Below are 23,529 nucleotides of genomic sequence, written 5' to 3' on the forward strand. Positions count from 1 at the left end.
TCCCAGAAAAAAGGAAGGTCTGCTGCTGGGTAACGACGTATCTTTGCAGAACGACAGTTCTCTTGAATTCGCCGGACTTCGCGGCTTTCTGACTCCTAATGACTCGCTTTTGCGTGCCTGTCTGGGGTCCTCTTCTGGACGTTCTTTGGTTGTTCCTTACATGTCAGTGCTTTTCAAGACTGTGACCTCAGTCCTCCCGATCTCTTTACTGGAACCTATTTCCCCCCAAATAAATACCACTTTGTAACGAGACTACCCTTTGTTTCACCAAACTGTCCGCTAGAGCAGCGAAATAAACCTGTAAGCCTTAGTGTAAAACAGGCTATGTTGGAAATGTGTCTGGAGGGAAATGAATTTACTGTCGCTTTATTTATGGAACCAGGACGTTTGTGCTTAATCGAATACTCCACTCTTCCCTCTACACTAGCTTTTCCCTGAGAGTCCTGTAAAATGCCCCTGAGGGAAGCATTCTGTAGTAATATAAGTTTGGAAAATGCTGGGTTAAGCTACACATTTTTTTTTTTTTTGGTACGCGGGCCTCTCACTGCTGTGGCCTCTCCCGTTGCGGAGCACAGGCTCCGGACGCGCAGGCTCAACGGCCATGGCTCACGGGCCCAGCCGCTCCGCGGCATGTGGGATCCTCCCGGACCGGGGCACGAACCCGTGTCCCCTGCATCGGCAGGCGGACTCTCAACCACTGCGCCACCAGAGAAGCCCAAGCTACACATCTTAACACAGGATTTTTTAGAGCTTTCAATTAGTGGGTGATGTTCACTGTGAGCATCCATGACAGTTTTCATTATTTACTGGGTCACAGAACCCTTTTCCAGTCCCAGGAAACATATCTCTCTGAGAAAGATTTATATGCTCTCCAGCAAACCTCCTCACTCCCAGTAACTTTTAGCCACCACCTTCTGTTCCCTGTATTATCTTGTGGATAATATATCCCTATATTATCCATCCTTTCACCCCAACAAAAAGCCTGCAGTTGCCTTGTCTCTTGCTACCCCGATCTCCCTCACATCTGGTCACTCATCCTGTGGTGCTAACATCCCCTAAATATTTCTCAAACCCACCTTCTTGTGTTTGGCCTTGTCCTTCTAGACGGCTTCTTTGCTTCTAGTCTTGTCTCCAGGTGGACAGCAGCATAATCTATTTTATGCCTCCTCTGCATAAAACCCTGGTGCCTTGGGAGCAGAGGAGGCAGCTTGAGGCAGGAGCAGGCCGGTCACACTAGGGAGCATCCTCATGGAGGCAGGGTGGTCATTTGTACTGTGTCCCTAGGTGCCAAGCCCTGCCCTATGCATGCTGTAATCCTCTGTCACCATGGGGAAGCAGTATTAACATGTTAAGAAGTGGGGAAAATGAAGCTGAGAAAGGTTAATTTTCTGGGGGCACCCCAACTAGGATTTTGAGCATGAGCTCTTTTTCCTCAGACTGAAAGGAAGCTAACCTTAATACCCCTCAGAAGAGTTCTGACCAGTGTTTGGAGCGAGCGTATTTAGAATGCATTAAAATCTTACTTTGAGGAGAAGAGGTCCTATGGCCCACCTTTTTGTATTTGCTACTTTTTCTTTGTCTCAGATGAAAGCTGTTTCGTGGGAGAGAATCAAAGCTTTAAGTATCTATGCTCTTTGGGGTCTTGCAAAAGTCTTGAGAATCCTTGAGACACCAGGGGCCTAGGCGCTCGACTAGTAGACTGGGAAGGGGCCAAGCCCTCCAGGATGGCTGTGCCACACTAAGGGTGCCAATCCCAGTAAGACTCACGACAGAGACCAGACACTCGTGACTACTCATGGAAGTGTATTTTAATAAAAATAATTCTGTCAAAATACAACAGGAGTTTTTTCATCTCTCAAGTACAATTTAATAGGATGTTTTGTGTTAGAATTCTCTCTAAACCCTCCCACACCCACAAGTTTCATGCTAATGCCAAGTATCAACTTGCGAGGACAAAGGCAGAACCAGTGTGCACAATGTGGAGGACGTCTGTGTCGGCTGTAGTTACTAATGGAGGAAAACCCAATGCAAAGAGGCGGTGCCTGAGACAGCCAGAGTCCACAATCTGGCCACAGGTCCGTGTGCACGGGGCTGGTGGTCAAGTAGGGCTCTCCTGCCCAGCTGCCACACGGTGTGCATACCTGAGTTGTGAGCGACCAAAGGAACTTTCAGCTCTGACAGGTCTCTGCCTCATCTTTGTGCTTGCTTAAGGGGTAGGAAGGTGCTGGGAGGCTGGGCAGTCCCCGCTTCTCCATCTCTTGGTGTCCTGTTCTGCCGGCCAACACCCAGCCACAGACCCATGTAGGTGAGGAATAGGGGTTCTGGCTTTCTTTGCGTGTCCGCCAGTTTCTGCTCTGGAAGGAGCGACCAATTGGTGAAGCAAGAGGAAAAGGTAAGTAGGGAAGGCTGCTCCCCCAGGGCTGAACAACCCAACAGAGCCAGGTCTTCTTCCTGCCTCCTTGGTTCAAGTTCAGCTCTTCACCGGGACTCCTCCCAGGTGCCTTCCCCACTCTCGGCTCCCGGAAGTAGGCTGGCAGGACTGGGTGTGCATAAGGGGCTCCTCGGGCTGGCAGGCAGGCCTGGACTATCAGCAAGACAGTGGGCTCAAGCAGCTTGAGTTTGGTCCTCTCCACGGCTTGTGGGGCAAAGGCTTATGTCCCAAAGGTATGCTGTCCAACTGGGACAGAAAGCCCCTCTGGAGAGGAACAGAGTAAACAACTTGGACTCAGCTGAAACAGTGAGATAAGGCACAGAAAATGGGGAGGTGGCCATGGGTACTGAGTGCGAGGCAGGCGGACACCCAACCCCAAGCAGCACACAGCTGTCCTGAGCCCTCCTGGGCCGCTCAGCCGCTCTACAACCCAAGCCCAGGCACCCATCCCCATCCCTGACACACCCCTGAAGGTACCAGCTGCGCAGACACTGCTGGAGGCCTCGCCAGCCTAACCCCTCACCCGCCATTCAGCTTTAGGACTAAACAGTGTTGTCCAATCCTCAGGGATGAGGTTAGTCCCAGTTCTGCCCTAATTTGTTGTGTGACTTTGGCCAAGTCACTTAATCTCCTGGGCCTGTTTCCTTATCTATAAAAGGAGAGGATTGTTGGAGTAGACGTTCTCTGAACTTCATTCCAGTTGCAAAAGCCTCTGGTTTTAATTCCCACTCCTGCTTGCTTCTGACCATTTTAAGAGCCTGATGTTTCCAACTTATTGGTTTGGGAGCTAGGCATCCCCAGGTTTGCACAGGATGAATTTCCTTTACAGACAGGACAACACCCCCCTGATGGGTTGCGGTCTCCAGGATGCCAGCTGGGGCCCTAGTAGGGACCAAGAAAAAAGCAGCAGCCTACAGGATCATGTCCCAGGGCAGAATTCTGGGAGAGCACAGGGCCACTGGACCCATCACCAGCAGTTAGTCCAACTCAATCATTTCTCTTGTTGTCCAGCTGTAGGCCCAGCGAGTCCTGGTGGGCACTGAATATCTCAGGCCACACCAACCATTCCTGAATCCACTGATGGAGAGCAGGAGCTTGGCCAGCCCAGATCCAGGCAGGGACTGGAAGCTCGACTTCTGACCTTGCCCCTTTGCAGGGGGCTGCTTGGGCACTCCCTCCCACTGCGAGGCCGATGGGGAAATCCCAGCCCATCCTGGTGCTCCTCTGGGAGGCCTTGTCCCTTTCTTCCTCCTGGGCAGTCTGTCCTCTCCACAGATGGCCGGCCTAAGTCCTGGCAGCATCGTAACCCTTCCTCTCCTGATTCCCTGATGGCAGTACCAGGACTGTTTTTGACCCACTAGCTGTGAGGATCCGTCTGACATAGACAGACGGGACATTTGTAAAGCCCATGAGGTCCTTTCCTCTGACCAGCAAATATTCTTAACAGTCTTTCCTAAGATTGGCCGGGGCCAAACTGCAAAGGAGCTGCCTGGCACAGCTACAGTGAGGCCTGGCCTAGGGGGTCAAGGGTTCCATCCACTCCAGCGACTGGCAGCCCAAAAATCTGTCTCCACAAGGTCCTGGCTTTTCAACAGAAAGCATCAATTCCATCAGAGCTGTGGAGAGATGGTGAAGATCCAGGCAGGAAGCAGGCAGCCCGTGTACTCAAGGGCCTCTGTCCTGGGTATGGAGACTTCCTCCCCGCAGCCTGACACTCAGCAGCTCTCGGGTCAAAGGCAGGTAATTTCCAGGCAATCAATTTAGAGTAAATGAATTATTTGGCCATCTTAACAACAAAGGTAGGCAGGATGTTAAAAAGGGAAGAGAGAGAGAGGCAAGGCAGGCAGTGAGAGGCAGGGTAGAATGGTAGATAGCGTGCTAGCCAAGGACCCTCTAACTCCCTTGCTCTGCTGTGTAGCCCTGGGCCAATTCACCTCTTCTTTGGACCCTTGGCCCTGCAGTTCTCTGCTCAGTTCAGCTCTCAGGGGCCTAGGGACCCACACCTCTCAGATGCTACAAACCAGCTTAGCCTGACCTGCCCACTCTGTGGCCCCCAAAGCCTACTGGGCTTCCCTAGGCTGCAGCTGGGCCTGTGGCTAAACAAAGGGGAAGCCCAAAATAAACGAATCACTTGGCTGAGGTGACAGAGATGATTCTTTTTTAATGAGTTGGACTCAAAAACATATGGTGTCTGGACAGCTTCACCCAAGAGGTGCTGGACCACTAACACTACGATAAATACTGTGTCTTTTTTTAATATATATATTTATATATATATATAATCTCATTTTTTTTTTTTTTACTTATGAAAATAATAAGCTATCACCAACTTGGATAGGCTTCACCACTAAATTAGCAGAAACCAGCTCAGCACAAACTCTCCAGAGATAAATACTGGTGGCTCAGTCAGGAGGGGAAAAAAAAAGATTAAAAAACCCCAACCTCTCCTCAAACCAACCCCTTCTTTCAAAATAGAAGTAACCAGACAATACTGTGTCATAGGCCGCTGCACGTGAAGGGGGGAGAGAGAGACTGAGGGTGGGAGAAAAAGAAAGGAAGGAAGGGAAGGAAGGAAGGAAAGGAAGGGGGGAGGCCAGGCAGGAGGAGTGGACTCTGCCCATGGCTTCCAGGTCCCTGCACCAGGTGCCGATGGAGGGCAGGGCTGCTCCAGCCCTGGGGCCGAGGGAGGGCCAGGTGGGGCCAGACAGTGTGGTCAGCTAGTGCAAGTAGTCGTCGACTCTGGCAAAGGAGCAAGATCCCAGGCCCGCTCGGGCCATGAGCCGTAGACATTCAGATGCCTGGCCCAAGGCGAGCATCAGAGGGGGCTGCTTTGGCAGGTTCTGAGACTCTGTGGAGAAGAGACAAGGCCTGGTCACTGCCCTGCTCAGGGCTAAGCCCAGGTCAAAGTTCCCTTGGGAGCAGAAGGTGGGGGGAGTGGACAGAATCTCTTGGAACAGAGCACTCATGTGTCTCTGTGTGAGTGTGTCCCAGCCACCAGTCCATGGCCCTGCCTGTGGCTCTCAGCTTTCTTTAGAGCAATGAGCTAGCCAAGGCCCAGGGTCATAGTCTAGGGCCCATCATGATCTAGCCAGCCAACTCAGTTGGGCAGAGGGAGGTCAGGGTTTAGGTTCAGCCATGGGAGCCCAAGAGTCCCATGTGTCACCAGAAAGCCTCTGGGCAGAGCTCACTGCCCAGATTTGGATAAACATCAGTAATTTCTAGGGAGGGGTGAAGAGGCCAACCTAGGTACTCATAGGCCAGCTTCTGTTTTTGTTAGATCCACTTACCTAAAATGGCGCTGTTGAGGGCAGCGCATACAGGCTCCCTCTGGATGGGGTCAAGCTGCTGGCCAACTGGGCAGCTCCAGGGGTCTGAGTACGCAAGCAGGCTAAAGGCATCCTAAAGGACAGGGCATTCTTGAGAGGATTGTGGCACGTACCACGCACCCCCTCCTCCATGGCTCCAGGGGGATACAAGGCCCTGCGTGGTGCCCACGGAGAGCACAACATACACCGACTGAAGGGTCAGGTAGGGCTGTGTCCTCCCCAGAACCTAGAGAGGGTGGGGTGTACCCTGGATGTCCTGTTCCCCACTGTAGACTTGACTAGAGCCCGCTCTGTCCTGTTGCTGCTGCCTGCCCCGAGTGCCCTCCCACAGTCACCCTGCCCCACCACCACATGGGGGCCCATTCTGTATGAGGGCCTGGCTTGTTCTGTACCTGCAGCATCTCTGTGTGGGCCAAATTCTTGCCATATTCCCGGCCCAGCTGCTCACTCAGTGCCTGCAACTCACGGCCAAACAGGATAATCCTTTCTGTGGCCGCCTGATTGCCCCCGCAGAGCCGCCGCCGAGGATGCCCATCGTCTGCGCCCAGAGCCCAGCAGGGAACACATCAGGAGGGATAAAGAGAGAAAGGGAGGACTAGGGTGGGGACCCCAAAGAGAACACGACAAGAAGGACCTTGGCTGGGGGTAGGGTGGGGTGGTGCAGCTTCTGTTAGAGGCAAGTGAGGGCTGAGAGGAGCAGGTGGACCAACCAGAGCTGAGCTCTTCTTAGTCCACCTAGCCCATGGTCTAGGAGTCAGACAGGACTCAAAGCTTGCCCTCTTCCCACCCTCTGCAAGATCCAAGGGTGTTCATAAGGTGTCTGCTCTCACCAACTCCTTCCAGCCCCAAACGCTGGGAACTTGTTCTGGGCAGCAGGCTGAGGCCTTCCCACCTCAAGCACCGATTCATGATTGGCTAAGGAGGCAGTGGACCAGATCTGGATAGAGTTTCTCCAGCCACCAAAGCCTGCCCATCCCAACCCCCACAGAGGGGAGGGGACACCGGGACTGAGCAATGCCGCCTGTGGAGCACCATGCGGGGGCACGGCCTTACCCATGCTGGACTCATCCGTCTGCAGGTCCTCATGCTTGCAGGCACCATTGACAATGCGTGTGGACACGCTCTCCAGCACACCATTGGGGTAATGTTCTGCCTCCATCTCCATCTCACTGTCGCTGTGGAGAAGGGTTGAGGTAGGAGTTAGCAAAGGGGATGTGAATGGAACAGCCTGGCTGGGCCTCCATTTAGGCTTTAGCCGCAGTTGGCAATGAGTAAACTGAGGTCCCTAAAGGGCATGAAAGGACAGCTCCCAGGCTTCCCGGGCTCTAATACTTGGGCCCTACTGTGACACCAGCCATCCCAGAAGCTTGTACCTCACTCCCACTCTGGTCCCCATGCTGCCTCTGTGACCATCCTCACCCTGGCCCTCCTATGAGTTGGTACACCCCTTCTATACACCCCCTGACCCCCAATGACCAGGGCAGGTAAGTCCTGACAGGCATCTCTGGGAGCCAAACCCAGGTCAGCCCTGTACCATGCTGGAGGGCTACTGAAAGCCACCTACAGTCTGCAACCTAAAAACCCTGCCTGCCCAACCTGGCTGACCACAAGCTAAGCCCAGTAAATGCTCCTTTAGTCTAGACCCTGGGGGTTCCAAGAGGCCTGGTAACCTTGGAGGCAATCACATTCTCAGTGTCAGCGCCTCTGGAGAAAGACAGGGCCAAGGAAAGTGGCAGCTGAATCAAGAGTTGGACCAGAAGCTGGAGCCAATGCCAGGCCTGGTGGGTCAGCGGCTACTATTCCAGGCACAGACCTGGGATGGAGGTGGGGGGTAAAGGGCAGGGTGGCGCTCAAAGGACAGGCTGCAGTGGGCGCAGAGGAGAAGGCAGGAGGAAGAAGCAGAGCAGAACAAGCACCTGGTCTCCTGGTTACTGGTACTGCTGTGGGGCTGGGACTTGGTGGAATCTGTTGAGTTGGACTCGGAGTAATTGACTGAGGATGGAGATGAGGAAGATGAGGACGACGACGAGGAAGAGGAGGAGCTGGGTGGAGGGTATTTACTGTGGTTCTGTTTGCTCTTGGTGGAAGCGACACCATTGCTGCAGCTGGGACTATCTGCTCCTAAAAGCCGGGGGACAGTCACAAGAAGAGGGGCAGCTTGCCATCAAGCAGGGCCCCAGGAATAACTACAGTGGTCCCATTTCCCTTCCCCCAATCCAGCAGCAAGCCCTGAGCCCAACCCAGGGAAGGGTGTATGGGTGGCCTTGCTTCTCCACACCAGTTCTTCCCAGAGCCCTCTGGAGAGTGGCTGACCTGTGTTGTGCATGTGGGAACTAGTGGGGCCGTGTCGGGGGCTGAGGCTTGGGGAGCCAGGGTAGCTGTCCTGGGACTTGGGGCTTCGGGAGCTCAAGCTGCGGACCTCACTGTCAGTCCCATTCACCATCTCCACAAACTGTCGGCACCTGCAGAAGGAGCAGAGCAGCAACGCTCTGGGCTTGGTCCGGGTTGTGTATGCCCACCACCAGCTGGGCTGTGGGGGACCTGACAGTGCCCCAGACTTACTTGAGCATGAAGAGCAGGTTGGGGTTGTGCTCCAGCAGCCCTGGGTAGAAGCGCTGTGTGGTCTCAATGGCCTCACCCACACGGCCCTCCAGCACCAGCTTCTGGATCTCTGTAGAGAGCAAGAATGCGGCAGTGAGCGAGGGGCCGCAGACCTTCCTCACAGCCACACGTCTACACACTGCCAGCCCCAAGCACGGACCAGCTGACAGTCAGGTGGGCCGGCTCAGAGTGGCACGCCCACTGAGATGCTCACAGAAGAGGCTGAAGAAACAACCTGGCCATCCAGCCCCACAATAGATCCTGGTTTCTGTCGAGTGTCAGGTAGTCCTCAAAGAATAAGAGGGGAAAATGGAGGGGGGCGCTCTTAGCCCAGAGGCAGCAGATTGAGTTTGGAGGCTTGCTCCTATGGAGTACAGGTTGCCAGGGACCTGGGCGGGGGAAGAGATCCTGGCTGTGGGAGCATAATATAGGGATGGGCACCCGGGCAGCTTCATGGCCTGAGAGGCTCCTCTTCAGACAGACTTCTCTCCTCAGGTTTCACAGGGGGTTGGCAATGGCAGCTCATGGATTCTGGGCCAGGGCCCATGTCTCGGCGGTCTTCAGGGGCTGCGGCACGCCCCCCTGCTGAGAGAGGAGGTCATCCTCCTCACACTGGCAGCTCTGACGTTGACACCTCTCAGGCCGTCGGCATCGTGCTCTTACCCTGGGGCCTGGTGCGTCTTGCTGGGAGCGACTTCTGGGTAGATCCCAAGTCTGGGATCCCTTTCCGACTGTCTGGCTGGGCGTGGCTTCTCTGGGAGACACAGACACATGCACATACACAGAGACGACAGGCTCAGAGTGACGCAAGCAGGCACACACAGACACACATGTCCACACACGCCTACTCTCCTTCACTCTCCTCTCCTCTTCCTATCTCCTTTCTGGGCTGTTTCCTCTTTCCCAGCACCCTCCTTCCACAAAAGAGCCCCCAAAACGCAGTATGCAGGCTAGTATGAAACCAGGAAACCTTCCTTTGGCTCCTTCTTTGTTTGTCTGCAAAGCCCAGGACCAGAGGTGGGAAGCAGAGAGAGGTCTACCACAGTGGCCACGGAGCATCAGCCTTCCCCCTGTCTGACTGCTTCAGTCCCCTCTCTGCCCAGGGGCAGGCAGAACAACTAAGGTTGAGTAAATGGTGGCAAAGGCAGGGCACTGAACTGGTAAGATGCAAACACACTCTTTCTAGAAGACTGTGAACAGGAGGCTGAGTGGAATCCAGGATGCAGGAGGAAGGAAACAAGCATGGAGGAAGATCCAGCCATACCAGGCCCCAGCCTGTGCCAGGCCATCAGAGTATGCATTAGGGAGGCTGCACCGAGACATTCCCATGTTGCTGGACTGTCCTTCTGGACAGTGTGGCCTTGAAAGAGGGACCGAAGAAGGGCCTGGGGCTGGGCTGTGGGCTGGTCTTCTGGTGAGGACCTTTGCTGAACAGACTCCTGACAGGTTACCCAAGGCTGCCATGAGCCAGAGAGCAGAATTAGGGACAGGTGAGAGAGGGAGGGAGAGGGGAGAGGAGAATCAACCTTACTTTGTCTGTTCTTTATGGATGCTTGTTCTTCCTGAATCGGGGTTTCAGTCATTCGGGCAAAAGCCGTGGCCGTGGCACAATACCCATGATGCACCAGGTAAGATGAGACCATGCTAGAAAAAAGGAAATGCTCAAGGTGACACTTAAGAACTGCATTTCTCACCAACCCCCTGATGGGACAGACTATCTCCCTGTTAGGTCTTCCCTAAACATATCTTAAAGGTGCAACCTCCACAGAATAATAAAGGGGCTAAAACAAAATGAAAACATCCCCCAGTGCTCATGCAGTCAGGCGGGAGAGGGGCAGGTCACCACATCTGTCCTCACAGCTTGGAGGAGTGGCTGCAGTTTCTCTGGGATATGCTGCCCACAGGCGGGCAAGTATGATAACAAAAGTACATACAGAGGCACATACCATCTCCTTATAGAAGCGGCTGCCTCCTGTGACCTGCAGCAAACCCAGAGACTGCCGAGAGTCTCTTTGAGGGCTTCCTGGAAGGGCAGCCAGCCAAGCAGTCTGGCAGCTGCCCAGTGATGATGCATGCCACGTGCGTACCTTCTACAGACACAGGAGCTCCTCTGCAGGTGCCCCACGCGCCCGGCAGAAGCATTCCAGCTCAGGTGAACCTGGCCCTCAGCAGTGTTGGCTCTAGACGGTGATGGGGAGCTAACCCACGACCCAAGTTACTCCACGATACACAACAAATTAAGGGCCCAAGGAGCCAAGGTTTCAGGCAGTAACATGGTCAACCGGAACACAATCTTTGGGAGATGGCCCTGAGAAGCCTGATGTCCAGAAACCATTTAATAACACCGAAAGCTGGCTAAGCAGCAGCACACGTAGAGTCCTCATATTTGATGTGTACAAAAGTGAATACCCTGGTGTGTGCATATGTCAATGTCATTATTATAACTGCCAAACACAAATGTCTGAAGGGCTGTCATGTAAAAGGCACAGTAGTTCAGCTGTGTGTTCCCTCATGTTTTAAGGGGTAAATGAGATGATCCATATAAAGTGCCTAGCAAAGCAAGAAAATATATACAACCTCTTATGAAATTATGTATTTATAACATTAATTATGAATAAGAATTATAATATTTATATTATTACAAACACAAGGGCAAAAATTCTTGACAAAACATGGTTCGGATGCGCCCATATGCACGTCAGAGGGCACTAAAATGTACAGTCCCTTCGACTCAGTAATTCCACTTCTTGAAAGGACACCCAGAAAATAATCTTAAATATGGAAAACTCTTTATGTACAAAAGGGTGACCCACACAAGCAAGAGAGAGGAAATAACCTGAACCTACCACCAAGGGAAGCCAGCCAAGGGGTTTGTGGCAAATTTGTCTGCGAGATAATACAGCCATTAACAATGTCCATAAAGCGAAGTTATATGAAATCCCAGATATGAGTTATATGCAGGTCTCAGCAAATACTACATATGAACACACACAGGCACACAGATACATACATGTAAACAAATACACCCACGTGCTGAGCCCAGGCCCTGTCAACTGAGAGTATTAGTCCCTCCCCCCACACGGCTGGGGCAGCTCCACCTCTCCCCTTGCCTGTCCCAGCAAGCCTGCTATGGGGACTGGCACCATGCTGGCCCTCCAAGGAAGGGCTTCTTCTAAGTTCTGGGGGCTGTGGGGACAAGATGTAGCAGCGCTGCTATTCCTGAGATCCCTGCCTCAGCCCTCCCGTGGAGCCTGCCTCAATATCAATCCCTAAAGAACGGACGGTTACACAAAGAACCCAGTGTGCACCCCACCCCCACCCGCTGGACTCTGGTACCCCGGTGTCTGCAGGGCAATGACCAGAGCTAGCAGAAGCCCAGTCCTTTTCTGCCCACCCCTGGGAGCCAATCTAACAAACTAACCCACCTCCTGGCAGAGTGGGTACAGGTCACTGCCTCACTCAGGCCTGCAGCTGTCAAGTGGAAGAGAGAACCATATCTGGCCTCCCTTGGGATTCTCAACAAGACTGTCTCCCAGGAGAGGCTGGGAATTAATCAGCCAAGAGCCAGCTAGGTCCTAGGGAGGACCTTCTTCACACCACCACTGCCACAGATGCAAGGGACTTAGCTGGATCTGACCCTTAGAGGTGACCTTGGGCCAGAGTCATGGCATGATAGACACTCCCTATGATGGAAGAGAAAAGTACACAGAGGAAGATACCACAGGGCGTACTAGCACATCCTCTGCAAAATGACCTGGGGAAGGAAAACAGCCCTGCTGGTGATATTACATAAGGGCCTTCCGATCTAGCTGAGGGGGCAAAGGTTTAACTAGGAGCAGCTCTGGAGAACTGAACTAAGAGAGGAGCAGGAGAGCAGCAGGCAGAGTCATCCTGGGAGTGCTTTCCAGAAGGAACGCTACCCACTAAGGTTCACAAGAGCAGCTTGTAGCAGTACAGGGGCCTACAGGAGAGTGAGGCCCCTGGGATGGGGCAGGGCTGGGTAAGGGCGGGAGCGGGGCACTCACTTCTGCAGCACCGCCTGCCACTCGCCAAGCCGGGCACTGATGGGGAAGCAGTGGACAGTGCCCTGGACCTTGGCACGCCACTCCCGCATGTAGTCCTCAATGTCAAACAGGAAGGGTTGCTGCCCAAAGTTGGCGTCCACAATCTCCCCAGGTGTCTGCAGGCCTACGGTGGGGTAGAGGTTGGCCTGAGGAGGAGAATGAAATGTCAGTTGGGCCCTGAGGGCAATGGGGCAGCAGGGCCTTGCCTCATCTCACTTCCAGCACAGAGGGGAAGGCACTGGCTCCCGCAGGCCATTGCTTTGGCTTTGAGAGAATTGCAGCATGGCTGGGGGAGGCAGGGCTAAGCCACATTCTGCCCACCTCCCTAGCAGAGATACTATTCCCCAAAGTTTGAGGGGAGAAGGCAAAAGAAAAGTAAGCGAGGCTCAGCATGGAGTCTCTTGACCTGCATCAGAGGCTGTAGTGTTCCCAAAGCCCAAGGCCCCACTTCGGGACTCAGCCAGGGCAGAGAGAGGCAGGCTGGGCCCGTGAAGATCTGCTGCAGGGGTGGAGGATGGCTCCTTTCAGAAAGATCCAGGACCAAGGATCCCTTTGCCACAAAAAAGGGGGGGTATATAAGGGGGCAGGAAGGGATGTGGGGAGAGAGGAAAGGAGGGGAGGAAGAGGAGAGTATAGCCAAATGGCCAAGGGGGTTAGGTGGTATGGACCCCCTGACACTGGAAAAGGGTAAAGAAAGGCTGCTGCCCTTCCTGTCTGAGGCTCATTAAGAGGAGGATCTTCTGGCCAGTGAGGTTTGGGCATGTCCCTCTGGGTGTGGGGCTCCCTGCTTCCCATCAATCCCCTGCCTTGACCAGCTTTTGCCAGGTCGCTCCCTCACTCCAGGCCTCCTATGGCTCCCACTGCTACAGCCCAATGTCTCACCAGCCTCCTCCTCATTGGCCCCGGGTCCCCAGTCTTCTCTTCCACCTTCCATCCTCAGACCATGTATCATTCCTGACTACCACGTGCTGGTACTGCACACTGGGTTCAGCCTTTCTAGCACTTGGCACAGAGTGCCATCACATCCACATCTGGGTGTTTTATGTCATACCCCCACCACTAGACTCTTCCCCACTCAGGGTCAGAATTCTCCTCCTGTGTCTGTTCTCTTTCTTTGCTTAGGACCACAGCCCCTCTGTGGGGACTCCAGGTTGCAGGGAAGGATTTTGATACATAGACAGAGGTTCTAACAGGATCCTGCGTGTTGCAGTCTGGGCTTCAGAAGGCCCCTCAGATCACAGGGGCATTTCCTATTCCTAGAGCATCACAGGGGAGCACAGGATCCCTAAGCAGCCCCCAGAGCCAGCAAACCTTTCCTCTTTCCAGACCCCAGCCAGGGCACACAGAGCCAGGCCAGGCTCCCAGCATTCTGGGCGGAGGCCCTGCATGTGACAAGGCCTGTGATGACTCATGACAAAGGACTGGAGTGCAGGAGGTGGGATGAGTCCTGAACTAAGCCAGCAGGAAACCTCACCCTTTTCTAAGAGGAGAAAACCCTATAAATCTCACCTCTCTGGCCCAGGAGTACCCTGCACAGTAGCAGGTTCAGTCCCCTTGGGCACTGGCTTTCCTCAGGGATCTTTGATGAGTACGCACAGGGACCTGGCTCCCTAACAGGTCAAGAACAAGTTTCTATACGAACAATTTTCTATACTCTGCACACAGCTCCACTGGCTATAAGCCACACAGAACTGGTTCAGACCAGCTGAGCCAAGGAGCTACCTCATCTCCGCCCACACCGTCCCCTACCTCCTAGCTGCCTTTGGAAATGCCACAAATCTCTGTCACCTGCTAAGAGTCATGGAGGAAGACCAGGCCTTGCTGCTGGAGAGAGAAGAAGGCTGGCAGGTACCGCCTACTGGTACCTTCAAGCTGACGACACAGCACACATCCCTGGCTGGGGAAAGGGCAGGACTTCACACCCTGCACTTGCAGGTAACACCATGCCCTTTCCCAGTCGGCCCCCGGGGCCAGAGCAGGAGACCCAATAGTAGTACTTACCGGGAGGTCTGTGAAGGCTATACCTGTGGAGGGAAAGGAACAGTCATCAGGCCACCTGGTTTCCCATGCTTCTGTGGGCCCTGCAAGGGTCCGTCACAATGGCTGGCGGTGGGGCGGGGGGGGGGGGGGCGCTGGTCATCACACCTCGCCTACGGTGAAGGACAAGCACTAGCCAGGGCTTGGTAGGTTTATTTTTTATTTTACTTTATTTTATTTATATTTTTAATAAGTTTATTTATTTTTGGCTGCTTTGGGTCTTTGTTGCTGTGCGCGTGGGCTTTCTCTAGTTGCGGCAAGCGGGGGCTACTCTTTGTTGCGGTGCGTAGGCTTCTCATTGTGGTGGCTTCTCTTGATGTGGAGCGCGAGCTCTAGGCATGCGGGCTTCAGTAGTTGTGGCACACGGGCTTAATTGCACCACAGCATGTGGCATCTTCCTGGATCAGGGCTCAAACCCATGTCCCCTGCATTGCAGATTCTTAACCACTGCGTTACCAGGGAAGTCCCGCCTGGTAGGTTTACACCCTGGCCCTCCCTTTGCTGAGTCGCTTGGCCAGAAGTGAAGTCAGATATTTGGATATTTGTCCTCAGCATTTCTACCCTCTTAGGGAAAACCTGCTAGGAAGGACTAAACCCAAACGATCTACCTTGAGGCCTCTCTAGGCCTGATTGTTCTCTTGATCCAACATGTATTTATGGAGACCTCCTGTGTATGCCAGGCCCTTTTCCATCCATTACCTCATCTGATCCTCATACCAACTATGGGTAGCAGGCTTTCTTATCCCCATTTTACAGATGTGGAAAGTAAGCCTAAGAGGTTAAATGATTTGCCAGCAGTCATAAAACCAGCAGAAACTAGTGGGACTGGACTCATTCCTAGTCTGATGCTCCAACATCACCTCTAAGCTGACGGAGCAGTGGAGACAGAGAGGGCGGCAGCTGCCCGTCGTCAGCCCATACTTGCCCAGAATCCCCAGAGATTCCGAGTTGACAAAGCCCAAGTTAACAGTGGCCTATGTACCCTCTGAACCCTCCTGCCAAGAGAAGAGGCTGTTTCTAGGGGCCTTAGTCCTGAATCAGAAGTGAGGGTAGAGGGGATAGGGACCCTAAATATAGGAACAGCCCTGAGCAGGAGAGGGGCCTCAGCATAACTGCCAGAGCATTCATAGTTTGCAGATTGAGATATGACTCAAGGCCCAAGGACACTCTCCAAAGGGCTCATAGCCTTCCCATTTTTAAAAATTCTTATATCTTCTAGAAGCTGCTAAGCTTTTGGCCTGAGAGGTTTTCAAACCACTGACTACTTAAAGGTCCCTGTCTGCTCCCTCAACTCCACCCCAAAAAGAAACTGAAACCCAGCAAGAGTGAAAAACAGGTGAGGGTCTGATGATAGGTCTCCCAGTAAACCTGGGGCCAGAATCCTGATAGCAGCCAAGTGAGCATCCCATGTTCTTCCTCTGTGCTGGGCACTGGAATCATGTCTTACAAGGAACCATTTAATCCTCAGAACAACCCTGGAAGGTGTATACTGTCTCTGACACTAGTTTACATATTAAAAAACCAAGGCACAGAGAGACTGTTTACATTCTTTACTGGGCTATTTTGCTCCTCAGTGAAAGAAGTTCATAAACCCATGACCTTCCTGCCTGAGGCCACTCCTGAGCCCCACATGCAGAGTCAGCAGTCACAGAACTAGCAGGATGGAATCTGGAAGCCCCTCCATGTCCACCCACCAGGTCTGCATGGGAGCTGCCCCCATAAATCTCAGTGTGGCCAGGCTACTGCTGCTGTACTCCCAGGCTCATGAAGAGGCCCACAGAACCCTGGAAGAAAGCGGAGTCCAGGCTCCATCAATTATCTGCAGTGTGACCTCTGGCAAGCTACCCAACCTCTCTGAGCCCATCTGAAAAAAGGGGGTAACAATATACCCAACACCTCAAGAAGGAAGGAAAAACAGATTCGCTATGAAAGCTGCTTCATAAACCGTGAGGTCTAGGTACAAGTTGGCCAGAGTTGCGCCACAGGGTGAGACAACTGCCACATTTCTGCCCAGGGGATGAGCTACCCGGGCTTGCCTAGCTCTACTCACAATGGCACTCAGGAAGGAAAAGGCCTTGAGGTGCTTCCAGGAGGATGAGGAAAGAGGCTACTCCACCCCCTACTGCACTGAACAAGGGCAACACTGCTCCCTGTAGGTCTCTGGGAGCCTCCACAAAGACACTGTGATGGCAAGATCTGAGATGGCCCATGGGAAGATCTGAGAAGGTCCAGGCAAAGATCCAGGATGCAAATATGACATTCAAACCTGCTGCTAAGAAGTACCCTGAGCCAAAAAGACACAGCTCAGGGGTCACTGAGGCGCTGAGGGTATAAAGAGCCTGTATAAAAATTACTCTGGGGACTTCCCTGGGGGTTCAGTGGTTAAGAATCCATGCTTCAGGGATTCCCTGGTGGCAGAGTGGTTAAGAGTCCGCCTGCCAATTCAGGAGACACGGGTTTGAGCCCTGGTCTGGGAGGATCCCACGTGCCGTGGAACAACTAAGCCCAGGCGCCACAGAGCTCATGCTCTGCAACGGGGGAGGCCACCGCAATGAGGCCCACGCACCACAGTGAAGAGTGGCCCCTGCTTGCCACAGCTAGAGAGGTCCCGCACACAGCAACGAGGACCCAACGCAGCCAAAAATAAATAAATAAATTTATTTATTTATTTTTTAAAAAAGAAAAAGAATCCACACTTCCACTGCAGGGGGTGTGGGTTCGATTCATGGTGGGAAAGCCAAGATCCCACATGCTATGCAATGCAGCCACAAAAAAAAATCACTCTGAAAGCTCATGGACCACTTGTGGGTGAGACGTCAATCTCCAGTCTCCATTCACTCAGTGTTCATTTGTTCTCCCATCAAGTATTTGCTGAGACCTCCCAGGAGCTAGGCCCTATGACAGGCAATAGGGAGCCAGCTGTAAGCCTGGCCCTAAAAGTGCTGCAAACTCCAGCAAGAGAGATGGTGTGCAACTAGTAATTACACAGACAACTGACCAACGACACATAGAGTGAGTGCTGTGACAGAGGACAATGGAGCAAATAAAAGGAGCAGGGCGGACAGAGGCAGGAAACATCATTCTGCTTCTCTAAAGAGAGAAATGTTCTGAGGTTAGAGAGCAATGATTGGCTCACTGATCCTGCGTGAGATTCTGAAGTGCATTATATTGATAAGCTGGCTTGTGAAAAGGAAACAAGGTCATTAGATGATTCACCAAGTAGCCTATCACTTTCATTGACTTTCCATCAAATTTCGTGATCTAGAAAATGCAGGGCTTCCCTGGTGGCTCAGTGGTTGAGAGTCTGCCTGCCGATGCAGGGGACACGGGTTCGTGCCCCGGTCCGGGAAGATCCCACATGCCGCGGAGCGGCTAGGCCCGTGAGCCATGGCCGCTGAGCCTGCGTGTCCGGAGCCTGTGCTCCGCAACGGGAGAGGCCACAGCAGTGAGAGGCCCGCATACCACAAAAGAAAAAAAAAAAAAAAGAAAATGCAGAGGACAGGTCATATCCATTTTTTCATAAGGTCTCAGTAGTATCCTTGTAGAAAAGACAGGAAAACACAAGATTCAATTAACATAATGAAGTGATTCTTAAATGGCTGGTGTCTACCTGGACACACTGTAGGCTGAAGGGCTCAAATCCAGCCTTGTCCTCTTCCAATATTTTTATCAATATCTTGATGAAAACACAAATAAACATGTTTATCAAAATTTAGGTTAATACAGTGCTGAAGAGGATACCAAATATTCGAGATAGAAAAAAGCAAGACCAAAGAAGATCGTGACAGGCTTGAAAAATAAACATAGGCCTAAAGGAAGTTTTATTACAAGATGTGTGAGGTCTTCCATGGGGTCTATATAAACATGTACTAAGCGGGACTTCCCAGGTGGTGCAGTGGTTAAGAATCTGCCTGCCAATGCAAGGGACATGGGTTTGAGCCCTGGTCCGGGAAGATCCCACATGCAGAGCAACTAAGCCTGTGTACCACAACTGCTGAGCCTGCGTGCCTAGAGCCTGTGCTCCACAATAAGAGAAGCCATTGCGATGAGAAGCCCGCGCACCACAATGAAGAGTAGCCCCCGCTCACTGCAACTAGAGGAAAGCCCGCTCGCAGCAACGAAGACCCAACGCAGCCAAAAATAAATAAATAAATAAATTTAAAAAACCAAAACAAAAAAAAACATGTACTAGGGAGAGGAGTTTTTATTTTTTATTTTTCTATTTTTTTTGGTCGCGCCGCACGGCATGTGGGATCTTAGTTCCCCAACCGGGTATCAAACCCGTGCCCCCTGCAGTGGAAAGTGCAGAGTCTTAACCACTGGAATGCCTGGGGAAGTCCTGGGAGATGAGTTTTTAAATACAGTGTGAGGGGGTTTCCCCGGTGGCGCAGTGGTTAAGAGTCTGCCTGCCAATGTAGCGGACATGGATTCAAGCCCTGGTCCGGGAAGATCCCACATGCCGCGGAGCAACTAAGCCCGTGCACCACAGCTACTGAGCCTGAGTTTGAGAGCACGCGAGCTACAACTACTGAGCTCACGTCCCACAACTACTGAAGCCCATGCGCCTAGAGTCCATGCTCTGCAGCAAGAGCAGCCACCGCAATGAGAAGCCTGCACACCGCAAGAAAGAGTAGCCCCTGCTTGCCACAACTAGAGAAAGCCCGCGTGCAGCAACGAAGACCCAACGCAGCCTAAATAAATAAACAAATAAAATAAAAACAGTGTGAGGGTCTGGGGTGACATTAAGGTGGCCATGAGCTCCTTAGGGACCTAGGGATCTGACTGACAAAGAGCTTAGGGCTCAGAGGAGGGAGTTGCAGGCACAGAAGGGACAGCAGGTATGCCCCAAATCTTATGTCCCATAGCAGGTGCCATGCTCTTGAGCAAAGTGTGGACAAGCTGAAGAGATGTAAGGAGGGCAGGTATTCAGAGCAGATGGGCAGAACTGGGCTGGCTCGGAGGGGCAAGTGAAACAGGGCTTGGGTAAGGACTGATAACCCGTAACAGTGGCCCCTGGGACTCTGACAGCAGAAAAGCCAAGAGGCAGGAAATAGCTGGAGTCAGAGAACAGAGTGGTGAATGAGGAGTCATCTTGAGACCTTGGCCTTGCCCTCCAGCAGCTAGCTCCTCACAGGCTGGATACCGGCAACTGGAGCTAGGTGGCCATGGATTTCAGGGGAGAGTTTTTCCAGATGTGCACCTGGGTCAGCTCTGCATCGTCTGTGCTATGCTCTTGGCTGCCCATTCTAGGCTGTGGCATCTGACTGCCCTGTTGAGGAATGCTGGCTCCTGCTCGCTCAGCCCCAGTCACAAGTAAACCCCATTTCCACCCAGGTCCCCTGATTTTGCCCGGGCTCATCTCCTGGAGAAGCCACAGAGGGATGTGGGGAGTGGCAGCCACCTTTTGACTGCCCCACAAACCAGGGGAAGTGAGCCTCCTACAAGTTGGGTTCAAAGTAAAATGCCCAACTCCCTTCCCTGGCAAGGCCTGTGGTCAACCTGGCTGGTAGGCTTCTGCCAGATTAGAGACCTCTGCAAACCGAGGAAGGCAGGCCCAGCAGTTAGGTACCACCTCAGGGCCACTTTGGCCATGGGTTCCACTCACTCGAGGGCCAAATAGCAGTCAGCCCTACTAGGGCAAGGTGTCAGAATAGCCAAAGTTCCTCTCTTAGTTTCTAATCCTAAATTCCTATATGTGTACAGGACTACTCTTCAAGGTATCATCCAGAGTTCTCAAGACCTTCCAAGGACTGCTGCTTCTCCTGGGTTTCTGATCCTAGTTGACAGCACCACTAATCTAGCCACTTTACCATGCTCCCTTCTTTCCAGTGCACCCCATCTATCACTTAGCCCCGCTCCAGCACCCCTAGGCCTTTGCAGGCCTGTTCTCCACTGCCTGCACCCATCACCATGGCCACGGCTCATGCCACCTGCCTCTTCCTCAGCCCTTACTCCAATCAGTCCCTCCTTTTCAGTTTAACCAAAGGGACTTTTTCAATATAACTCTGTCCAGGTTGCTGTCTATTAACCACAAACAGGCCAGAAGAGACCTGACCCCATCTGACTCCAGCCTGTTTACCTCTTGTACTAGAGCAGCCCTCACTGTTGCTCCATAGCAACCAGTGCCCTGCAGAAGGGCCAGAGAAAGTCCGGGCCCAGGCGACAGGCATACAAATCACTACCACTGTCAAGTATGTACTAGGGCCCCTCAAACTTCTCAATGACCCTAAACCTCGCTCCAACGAGTGTCACACAGGCCAGGAGCATGACCATGACATTGCTGCTCTCTCAGCACTGACCCAGGCTCGATAAATGCTGCTGAATGGATGGATTAACAAAGGGACCACTTCTATACCCTCCGTTCCCCTTGCAGGGCTCTGATGCTAGGAAATGACTGAAGTTGCCTGGAGCTCAGCAGAGGATCTACAACACTGCTTTGGCTTCAAAGCCTCTCACCAACCAAAGTGGCTCCACAGGGCAGACCCTCCAAGGTCCCCTATGTACCCACCAAGGCTGTGGCCATTCTTGGTGTAGAAGCAAGTGCCATTGATGAGGTTGACGCAGCAGCCAATCACGTCTCCTGTAGTGAATGTGGGACCATAGGGCTGGCCAGTCCCAGAGGAGCAGAAGGAATGCCCATCATCACCATGGTAACCATAGGAATGTTTATCCCAACCTGTGGGGGAAAAGAGAGCAAGAGCTGAGGTGAGGTACTTGAGAGAAAAACAAGACAGTCACAGAAGGCCACCCAGGTCTGAGCTCCTCTCCCCAGCCTGCTACCACCTGACCAGTGCTCCTGGCCTCTCACAGAGCCAGCTGTGGGCAGGGTCTGGCTATGCGAAATGAGCAGTGAGTTCAGCAAGTCACTGCCCTGAGGAGTTGAGGCAGCCCTACTGAAGAAGGAGCCCAAGCTGTGGTTGATAGGAACCAAAACCATGATGCCCTGGAAGGGACTTACCAGAGGGCCATGAAACAAGGAGGTGGTTGGGGAAAGCCTCATGAAAGAGAAGAGGCTTGAACTGAACTCTGAGGTGTATCATGGTTGTTGTTTTTCTTTTTTAAAATTTATTTATCTTATTTATTTATTTCTGGCTGCACTGGGTCTTCATTGCTGCGTGCGGGCTTTCTCTAGTTGCGGTGAGCGGGGGCTACTCTTCATTGAGGTGCGCAGGCTTCTCATTGCGGTGGCTTCTCTTGTTGAGGAGCAGTGGGCTCTCGGCGCATGGGCTTCAGTAGTTGTGGTGTGCAGGTTCAGCAGTTGTGGCTCGCAGGCTCTACAGCGCAGGCTCAGTGGTGGTGGCACATGGGCTTAGCTGCTCCACGGTATGTGGGATCTTCCTGGACCAGGGATCGAACCCATGTCCCCTGCATTGGCAGGAGGATTCTTAACCACTGCACCACCAGGGAAGCCCCTGATGGCCTCTCTTTGTTGTGGAGCATGGGCTCTACGTGTGCGGGCTTCAGCAGTTGTGGCACACGGGCTCAGTAGTTGTGGCACACAGGCTTAGTTGCTCCACAGCATGTGGGATCTTCCCAGACCAGGGCTCGAACCCATGTCCCCTGCATTGGCAGGCGGATTCCTAATCACTGCGCCACCAGGGAAGTCCCATGGTTGTTGTTTTTTTAATGTTTTTTAAACTTAAGTATAATTTACATGTAATAAGAGTCTTCCTTTTTAATTGATAGTTCAACAAGTTTTAACAAATGTTACCACCACCACAATCAAGATACAGAACATTTCCATCACTCCAAAAAGTTTTCCCTCATGCCTCTTTGCAGTCAATTCCACTCCACGCACTCCCCAAGTCTCTGGCAGCACTGATCTGATTTGTTCCTATGGTTTTGCATTTTACAGAATGTCATATAAATGGAATCACAGAATATGGAGTTTCTTGTGTCTGGCATCTTTCACTTAGCATAATGCGTTTGAGATTCATCCACATTGTTAGGTGTACCAGTATTTTGTTTCTTTTATTGCTGAGTAGTACCCCATTGTATGGACATACCACAGTTTGTCCATTCACTAGTTGATGACATATAGTTGTTTCTAATTTTTTGCTATTATGAATAAAGCCAATAAATATTTGTATATAGGTCTTTGTGCAGACATATGTTTTCATTTCTCTTAAGTAAACACGAAGAAGTGGTACTGCCAGGTCACAAGATAAGTATATCTTTTACTTGATAACAAACTGCCAAACTGTTTTCTAAAGTAGCTGTACTGTTTTGCATTCCCACCAGCAATGTATGAGTTCACAATCTCACCAGCACTTGTTACTGTCAGTTGTTTTGGTTTTTTCTTCTTCTCTTACACATTTTAGTAGGTACGTAGGGGCTTTAATTTGCATTTCCCCAATGTCCAAGGATGTTGAGCATCTTTTCATATACTTATTTACCATCAGTTTATTAGAAAATTATTGAACTGCCTATTCAAATTTTTAACCCATTTTTTAAAAAATTCGGGTTGTATATCTTACTGAGCTATAACGTTATAGATATATTTTGGATACAAAATGTGTTTTGCAAATATTTTCTCCCAGTCTGTGGCTTGTCTTTTTCATTTTCTTAACAGTATCTCTCAAAGGCCTGCTGGGATATTTTTATTTTTTTTTATTTATTTTTTTTGTGGTACGCGGGCCTCTCACTGTTGTGGCTGGACACGCAGGCTCAGTGGCCGTGGCTCACTGGCCCAGCCGCTCCGTGGCATGAGGGACCCCCCCGGACCGGGACACGAACCCGCATCCCCGGCGTTGGCAGGCAGACTCCCAACCACTGCGCCACCAGGGAAGCCCTAATTATTTTTTATTTTTATTTGTATTGGTGTATAGTTGATTTCCTGCTGGGATTTTGATTGGGATTGTGTCGAATCTACAGATCAATTTGGAGAGAATAGATAGCTTAATAATATTGATTATTCAAACCCATGAACATGGTATAGCTCTCCATTTATTTAGGTCTTCTTTAATTTCTCTCAACATATATATATATATATATATTTTTTGTGGTACATGGGCCTCTCACTGTTGTGGCCTCTCCCATTGAGGAGCTCAGGCTCCGGACGCGCAGGCTC

General features: G+C 51.9%; 1 protein-coding gene across 4 annotated transcripts in view; it reads right to left on the minus strand.

The window, feature by feature from the left end:
- Window positions 1-4,732: 4,732 nt before the first annotated feature.
- RANBP10 (RAN binding protein 10) overlaps window positions 4,733-23,529 on the minus strand; it is a 56,822-nt gene continuing 38,025 nt past the window's right edge. For 2 of the 4 annotated variants that reach the window (XM_059044887.2, XM_067018340.1), the window contains 11 exons: window positions 20,968-21,135; window positions 14,424-14,446; window positions 12,384-12,568; window positions 9,890-10,002; window positions 8,320-8,428; window positions 8,071-8,219; window positions 7,674-7,878; window positions 6,811-6,932; window positions 6,150-6,295; window positions 5,719-5,830; window positions 4,733-5,279 (listed from right to left, as the gene is read on the minus strand). In XM_059044887.2, coding sequence (XP_058900870.1) covers window positions 5,149-5,279; window positions 5,719-5,830; window positions 6,150-6,295; window positions 6,811-6,932; window positions 7,674-7,878; window positions 8,071-8,219; window positions 8,320-8,428; window positions 9,890-10,002; window positions 12,384-12,568; window positions 14,424-14,446; window positions 20,968-21,135 — 1,463 coding nt within the window. In that variant the 3' untranslated portion in view covers window positions 4,733-5,148. Of the gene's footprint in view, window positions 5,280-5,718; window positions 5,831-6,149; window positions 6,296-6,810; window positions 6,933-7,673; window positions 7,879-8,070; window positions 8,220-8,319; window positions 8,429-9,889; window positions 10,003-12,383; window positions 12,569-14,423; window positions 14,447-20,967; window positions 21,136-23,529 lie in introns of those variants that run through there. The other 2 variants (XM_067018341.1, XM_067018339.1) reach the window with 2 other exon arrangements.

Source organism: Kogia breviceps, chromosome 18, assembly GCF_026419965.1.
Source record: "Kogia breviceps isolate mKogBre1 chromosome 18, mKogBre1 haplotype 1, whole genome shotgun sequence".
Taxonomy (NCBI): Eukaryota; Metazoa; Chordata; class Mammalia; order Artiodactyla; family Physeteridae; genus Kogia; species Kogia breviceps.